This window comes from Rhagoletis pomonella, unplaced genomic scaffold (assembly GCF_013731165.1).
Source record: "Rhagoletis pomonella isolate Grant_MI unplaced genomic scaffold, Rhpom_1.0 Rhpom_scaffold_00008, whole genome shotgun sequence".
Classification (NCBI taxonomy): domain Eukaryota; kingdom Metazoa; phylum Arthropoda; class Insecta; order Diptera; family Tephritidae; genus Rhagoletis; species Rhagoletis pomonella.
The window spans coordinates 17,712,769-17,720,824 of record NW_023458562.1 but is presented as its reverse complement, the minus strand read 5'-3'; the positions used below and the strand labels follow the sequence as shown (position 1 = coordinate 17,720,824).

Below are 8,056 nucleotides of genomic sequence, written 5' to 3'. Positions count from 1 at the left end.
GACTTTTACAAGGCGTATCTATCGCCAGAGGAGCGCGCCAAACTGAAGCAAAAAGAGAATAGTCAAGCCAATGCAGCCGCAAATGAGCCATCGACTGCTGCGGTGACAGCGGACGATAGCGATTGTGAACCAAAAATTGAAGTCACAGAAGAAACTGTGAACGAAGAACCTTTAGACTTCACCAAGACAAAGGAACTCGAAGGAGATGAGCCCGAAAAACCAGGGTCCAGTCTTAAGCGCGCCTTATCGGAGGAACACCTGACAGCGACTACGACGACAACGACTTCATTATCCCCAGTTACACCCACGACAAATATCACTGCGACCACCGCTGTTACGCCCTCTCCCGAGGACTCACCCTGCTCACCTACAATCTCCGGTAAGGCAACGCACTGTATCGTGCGCACAGATGACACGGAAACCCCCAAACGCGATTTAGGCATGGAAATGGATGATATACCCGCCGCTGGGAGCGAAATGGACGATGCTAAGCAAAAATTACCGAAGTTCAAAATTACACGACTACAAACGAAGCGCACGCTCATTCAAACCAAAGAAACACCTACCACGCCCACCACAGCTGTAGCCGAATGTAGTCGACCACTGCGAAAACGAAAGCGAATTATCGATTGTGATTTCCAAAAATTGGCTTTGAAGGAAGCCGCCGCGATGGACGCCGATGGCGCGGACTTAAACGAAGCGTTTAACGTGGACGCTGAGGCAAAGGCGGCAACAACAGCCAGTGTGGGAAGTACAGCGTGCACCAGCAATACTAAAGCGCAAAGCAAAAAGTAGAAAGTAAGAAACTGAATTTAGTTCTTAGTTCTTAAAAATTTATAGGTTATATTTTAGTTGTTTATTAAACAAACATAAATAAATATTTTTTTTCATATTGTGAGTTCAAAGAATATTATATATATATATATATGTAAGACAAGGCGCAATTAAAAGGTGAAGGATAAAAACAAAGCTTTCTTGCTTTATTTCTTATTTCAAGTTTTCAAATAAAGCAATGCCATTATCTTTCTTCTCACTCTTACTACTTCACCTGGTGTAATCCCACCATGATATATAAGTCTCGAAAATAAATTGTGTCATATGCCATAGATGGCAAAAAGCCGTTTAAAACTCAGTTATGCCAATAATAGTATATATTGTGCATTAGAACATTTAATATGTATGTAATGCAAACAAAAATAATTTTTAAGTTAGACTTTTAACTACAGCATCGCTTTAAGTTAGCCTTAGAACTAAAAAAATAAAAAAAACTTTTGTTGTTCATAACCTCATAATTTATTTATTGGCGAGTGTGGTCAAAAATTTAATCAACAGATTAAAAAAAATAAATATTTTAATACTTTTCTTTGAGCATGAGAAAAAGATGAAGAAAACAAAAATAAATAAATTTAAAGTATTTAAAAGAATTTTAAATGTAGAAGTTGTAGAAATGTAAATAAAATGTGTTTAAAAAAATTGAAAGATTAATAAAAACTTGATTAATGTCTAAATAAATTATGCATAAAAAAGCCTATTAAAGGGCTTATTATTAAGCTTCTGATAAATATAAATATAGTTATAATAACTAAAATTCATTTTTCCTGCTTCGCTTCTTCTGAGCACACTTTTCTGAAAATTCGATTGCTCGCTTGTAGTTTTTTCTACTATGCCGAAAGACAATATGGCAACGCTACGGTGTTATTAAAAAGACCAAGGCGAATTTATATAAAGTGGTAGCAAGAATACAACAACAACAACCACATGTATTTTGCATTGGTTGTATTACTTAGGGTTTACACCAGACAATATTGTCAAAATGATGTTTGTTGTAAACACGGCGAATTCATATTACAACAAACACATTATTTTGACATAATTGTCTTGACAATATTGTCCGGTGTAAACCCTAAGTTATGTCAAATCTCAATTCGCCCCAAAAGTTTAAATGTGCTTTGTTTTTGCTTATGATGGATGTGCTGTCAAATTAGTAAAAGCAAAAACAAAATACAAGTAAGGCGAAGAAATCAGTTGATCTAACAAGACCACCTAGGCGAATTTATACAAGGTGGTGTTACTGGCGAATTTAGATTACAACAACGACAACCACATGTATTTTGTATTGCGGATGTTATGTCAAATCTCACTTCGCTCCAAAGTTTACATGTATTTTGTTTTTGCTTTTGATAGGTGTGCTGTCAAATCAAAAACAAAATACATGGAAGTCGAAGAAATCAGCTGATTTTACAACTCCACCTTGTATAAATTCGCCATGAACACCACATACGGATTTACATAAGGTACTGTTACCGGATCAGTTGATTTCAAGGCGAATTCGTACTGTTTGTCAAAATGATGAGTTTGTTGTAATTTTGATTTGTACTGATTGCCAATGTGCGTATCATTTCCCTGCAAGAACAGTGACCATCATTTGACAAATCATTTGACTGGCAAGGCTGATAGAGATTTCTGTCACTGGCTACCTACAAGTTTCTATCACATTCTAAAGGGCAGTGTGAAAAATCTGATGTAAACATTTGTGTACATATGATCTTCCGTCTTCCTCCAACTTATGGCCTTATATATTGGTCTCTTTTTAACCAACGCAAAATTTGCAAATGTGTTAGTAAGATAAATGAGAATGTGTTAGTTTCCATCACACAATTCTTGTAGGGTTGTTTGTGTAGTTTTTCTTTTTGGTCTGCCGATACGGCCTTGTATAACCACCTCTCGATACTCCGTGTCGAAACGTTTATTCCTTGGTTATAATGCACGGGCGAATCGTAACAAATCGCGGCGAGTTCGTAAGGATCTATTGATTTTAGATGCTTCCGTTTTACGTTACGTTCAAGTGCATTATAATCGTTCGAATTCATTGGCCATATATTAGATAATTAAGTGACAGTTCACTCCGTTCCGTTACTTCCATTATAATCCAGACATAAGGCTTCCAATAAGGACGCGTGTAGACCAAAAATAAAAACGATTTATCAAAAGCAAGTGCAGGGACTAACAGCGGTTTTAATGCTGATACAAATGAAAAATATATATAGATTTTCCATCGCCTCAATGCGGAGAAACTCCTCCTTAATCGAAACATTTTTTCCAGATGAATCGGACGATGCTATCTTGTTGGCCTAAAAGACTTCATTCATCCATCAAAGCATTTTTCTTGAATTTTAGATCTACGAAGGTGGAAACTGATAAAAATAATATTTTACAGTAGCGACAACATCAAGAGGGCGATGCAAGTGCTTTGATATGTGGTTTCCACATTGCTTAGTACAAATTGTTCAACTTTTGGGAGAAGCATATTCTTAGTCGAAATAAAGTCGATGCAGCTTTCTCGACAGATATTCTGTTGAAAATTATGTAAAAAAGCGGCAATTATATATGGAATCGGGTTTGGGTGCCAGAATCTTTCTCAAGTATTGGGTACCGGTAATTCAGCACATCACTTGCCTTGCATTAGTGAAATGCATCTCTGTTTGTACGCGCAAATTTTGCAAATTTCGGAAATTTCATCGTCGGACGGAAATTTGCGCTAATTGGAGTTTTCTTTTTAATTTGTTAACAAAATTTTCATTAAGGAAACAAAGATCCAGTAAAATGAGTGAAGAAGTAGATACTGAAGATGTGCTGCGCATAATGGTGGCTACGGATAATCATCTGGGCTATGCCGAGAAAAATGCAGTGCGCGGTAAGCATTTGGATTTTGAAATAAAAACCTCTGTAGTTTTATATACGGATTTCATCATTTTAGGTGATGATAGTTTCATAGCTTTTGAGGAAGTACTCGAACTGGCTGTGCAGGAAGATGTAGATTTCATTTTACTGGGGGGTGATCTATTTCATGATGCCGTACCCAGTCAGAACACGTTACACAAGTGGGTTTGTGCAGTATTTTACGTGAAACCTATACGCCAATTTCTATTCCATTCAGCTGTATGAAACTGCTCCGGCGCTACACGTTTGGCGATAAACCAATAAACATTGAACTTCTTAGTGATCAGGCTGTAAACTTTCACAATGCAGTCAATGAGACGGTCAACTACGAGGATCCAAATCTGAATGTAGCCATACCGGTATTTTCCATACATGGCAATCATGATGACCCCAGCGGTTTTGGTCGTCTTAGTTCACTTGATTTGCTCTCCACCACGGGATTGGTAAACTACTTTGGCCGCTGGACTGACCTCACTAAAGTAAATATCAATCCAGTACTTTTACGTAAAGGTCAAACGCAACTGGCACTTTATGGTTTAAGTCATATCCACGATGCACGCTTGCGTCGACTTTTCGAGGACTTTAAAGTCAACATGGAGTATCCTAGTTCAGAAGAAGGTGAATGGTTTCACTTAATGGTGCTCCATCAGAACCACGCTGACCGCGGTCCGAAAAGTAATATACCCGAGGAAATGTTACCCGATTTCTTGCACTTAATTATTTGGGGACACGAACACGATTGCCATATTGAGCCACAGTTTAATGCAAAACGCAACTTCTATGTTAGCCAACCAGGATCATCTGTCGCGACTTCGCTGGCTGAGGGTGAGGCCCTTAAGAAACATGTGGGCCTGTTGGAAATACATAAAACACGTTTTCAAATGAAACCGATGCCACTACAAACTGTACGTCCATTTGTATTCGATTCGGTAGATTTGTCGCAAATAGCGGAAGAACTAAAATTGGATGAAGGTGATGTAACAAACAAGGTAATAGCCATGGCAAAAGAGCGTGTTGAAGATATGATCATCCGCTCCAAGGAACAGTTAACAGGACATCCGAAGCAACCGAAATTGCCGTTGATTCGTCTACGTATCATATTCTCCAGTGAGGAGCAAATGTTTAATGCTATTCGCTTTGGTCAGTCGTACAATGAGCAGGTAAAAGTGCTATTAAAACCTAATTAATAAACTTAAAGAAATAACCATTGCTTATAGGTGGCCAATCCTGCAGACATGATACTTTTTAAAAAAGTGTTAAAACGTGTTAAGGGAGAGTACAGCGATGGAGACAAGGAGGCTTTAAGGGGTGCTTTAGATGGAATACAAATTGTAAGTTGAACTTCGATTTTGAAACTTTATTAAGAAAATAATTTAATTTTGCGCATAGGATTCAAGCAGCGAAATGAAAATTGAGAACTTTATTGAGCGTTATTTCCAAGAAATACCCGCTAAGCGCCAGCTTAAAGTCCTTTCGCCAAAAATATTGTCGGAGATTTGCAATCGTCTTGTCGAAAAGGGTGATGTAAACGCAGCTGAGGGCATCATAAAGTAATTATTTTTAAAATACTATTCTATATATATTTCATCTATACATAAGTATATGAAAATTTTTCCCCAAGACACTGCAAATATGGCGCTTTAGAACACTTAATGGAATCTCTACCCGCCGACGATGAAGTCGAGGAATCGCTAGAAGCATTTAATAAAACGCTTTCACTAGATGATATAATAAATCGCCTAGACAATTTAAGCTCAAAGGTGAAAGCTAATGTGAGCGACACGTCTTTATCCTCCACAAGTAGCAAGAGTAGACAGTCCGCGAGAGGTACGAGTTCCTATGTTATCCCAGACGATGATGAAAATGATAGTGATGTTGAGCCGCTCGCAAAAAAAGCTACCAAAAAGCAAGCCAAAACAGGAAACAACTTTTTCCTAGACGATAACGATGATAGTGATAACGATGCGGGACCTGCGACTGCTAAGACAATAAATTCCACACGCGGAAAGAAAACGACTAAAGCTGAAACTGGCGCTAAAACAATCGCTGGACGCGGGCGCGGTAGAGGACGTGGGCGAGGTGCTGCACCTCCTCCAACACGTACCACACGCCAAGCCTTGGATGTATCTGTTAACTCTACGGTAAGTCAGGTTTACCTCTTCCTAATGTATTGAAAGAAAACTACGTTGTCTCATATGAATTACAGCGATCTACTCTATTGGAGTCATTGGCAAATGCGCGCTCAAGACGTGGCGTTAAAAATGCACCAGTTATCGACATTTCTGATTCAGAGTGATTTTCATTATTAAATATATTTTTCCACTTTATCGATTAACTATGTATCTGCAAGCAAAACTAATTGCTAAATTCCAATCGCTTTATGCCACTGCCATCTACATATGCACATAAGTATGTGGATGGATTTGATTTAATATAATCCGTTCTCTTTATGACTGAAATAATCCTTATAAATATTTTTACGCTGTTTATGCCCTGTTATGGGCAAATCCTGATTCAAATAATTTTCCCAGTTTTATTTTTTACATTTGCATTTTAAGAAATATATAATCTTTGGACCAATATCAAATAATTGGAATATTTTATTTCGTTTATAGCTATTTTAGTTCTATTTTTTTTTTTTTTTTTTTTAGAAAAAATCTGCGAAATTTATATTTTCGAAACAGTGGATTATTGCCACTAAAATAATATGTTTGCTTATGTTCTTCATTTGGGCTGAAGGAATAGCTGGGCAATCACAATATAAAATGGTTGATATCTGTTTCAACTGTACAAGAGTATCCTAATCAGTTGTATAAATCCCAAAGTGTAATCTGGCCATCTGTTCCTGCGGCAGCCATAATGCGAGCTTTCCACATTGACACCTTATCCTCCGAGTAAGCAATGTCCATGATGCCACCACCCGAGGCAGTCTTATGTTCAGTCAATACTGCTAGTGGACGCAGACTTTTCCACGAAAAAATGCGCACGCGGCCATCCCAACCGCCCGTAGCGAATACTTTTTGGTCATCGCGTATGCGTATACAGTTGATGCCAGAGTTTTTTATAATGATATCGTTTGCTCGTTGCAATTGCATCGATTGACGTTGGTATGTAATGGTAGTGAGTTTCTCGGCTGTAATTTTAAGTTAAGTTAATGGGTAACATATAGTTTTTCGAAAATGAACTCACTTGGTCCTCCAACAATGCCGCGATTGGTTAAAGGGTCATAGTCCACTGCCATAGGTTCGGGATCCAATTGCAGTAAATCGATAATAACGCCAGAACTTAAATCCCAGGTTAGAAAGTGCCCAGACTCGTAACCTGCGAGTACAAATAGTTGTGAAGCGCATTCGAAGGGTCTTAGACACGACACGCTGCCCAACTTTGGCAATTGTGAATCGTCTGGCACAAGCATTTGGGGTAGTGCAGTGGCATCATAATTTACATGCAAAACGCCAATTGAATTTTCGTCACATGGATAAAAGAGCAGTGGCTCACCGCCGCCCTCTGGTGGCGTGTACAATGAAGTGTGACAGAATGCCGCAAAATCACCGTCGATTGTGCGTTGACGGATGTAACCACTATTCGACATAGACCACAAAGTGACTGTACCACCTTTCTCCTGTGTTATCAAGGTGTCGTCGGTATGATGAAGGCTCGTGATAGGCTGCTGGCCAACTTCAAAATGCAATGATGATCGATTTGTCTACAAAAGTATATGTTTATTTTAGGTTAACTGAATTGGGTTAAATTTTTGAATTTCGTTTTATGCACACCTGCAAATCCCATAAGAACACACTGCCCTTAACCGTGCCGGCTAGCAAGCGATCACAATGGTGGAAACAAATCGAGTTCACTTGACCCATTTCAGGGCAACGTAGGCTAAAAACTGGATCAGGCGGCAAAACAGCCATGCTGCTGCAAGTAACTTAATGTCTGGTTGTTTTATGAAAAAACGATGTTTTGTACTTTTTCTATTGGCACATTTATCAGGTTATTGTATTATAATCACAATTATTTAAATAATTAGTTCAAAAGCTTATAACTGAATTTAGCATTAACAAAATCATAAAATAAACACGCCCAGCTGACACTACAAAACAGCAACAGCAGCTTGTCAACGAACCCGCCTGATTTCAGAGGAGATGGCGTAGCTGATGATAAACAAAGAATGAGCTCAAAACGTAATCGCAAAAACAAATGAAGTTGAAAGCGGATGAGTGGAATTTAGAAAAAAATGTATCAAAAATTATACAATTGTATCAAAACGGCAACGCTGTCTGACACTCTGATCTGTCCCACATGCCACATAAGGGTTAATTCGCAACGAATGTGC

General features: G+C 38.4%; 3 protein-coding genes across 3 annotated transcripts in view; 2 read left to right on the top strand and 1 right to left on the bottom strand.

Moving 5' to 3' along the window:
* LOC118745095 (sine oculis-binding protein homolog A) overlaps positions 1-1,405 on the top strand; it is a 3,214-nt gene extending 1,809 nt beyond the window's left edge. Inside the window, exon 3 of the mRNA XM_036478632.1 lies at positions 1-1,405. This exon is cut by the window's left edge and continues 1 nt beyond it. Coding sequence (XP_036334525.1) covers positions 1-795 — 795 coding nt within the window. The 3' untranslated portion in view covers positions 796-1,405.
* Positions 1,406-3,463: 2,058 nt separating this feature from the next.
* LOC118744275 (double-strand break repair protein MRE11) lies at positions 3,464-6,263 on the top strand. The gene is made up of 7 exons (XM_036477176.1): positions 3,464-3,694; positions 3,758-3,881; positions 3,938-4,880; positions 4,938-5,051; positions 5,110-5,270; positions 5,342-5,861; positions 5,927-6,263. Exons 1-7 carry the CDS (start codon positions 3,604-3,606, stop codon positions 6,014-6,016), a joined length of 2,043 nt encoding a protein of 680 aa, XP_036333069.1. The 5' UTR covers positions 3,464-3,603; the 3' UTR covers positions 6,017-6,263.
* Positions 6,264-6,288: 25 nt separating this feature from the next.
* Positions 6,289-7,878, bottom strand: LOC118744277 (guanine nucleotide-binding protein subunit beta-like protein 1). The gene is made up of 3 exons (XM_036477177.1): positions 7,497-7,878; positions 6,910-7,426; positions 6,289-6,853 (listed from the first exon to the last, which is right to left on the bottom strand). The coding sequence occupies exons 1-3, from the start codon at positions 7,632-7,634 to the stop codon at positions 6,525-6,527; spliced, it is 984 nt and encodes a 327-aa protein (XP_036333070.1). The 5' UTR covers positions 7,635-7,878; the 3' UTR covers positions 6,289-6,524.
* Positions 7,879-8,056: the final 178 nt, after the last annotated feature.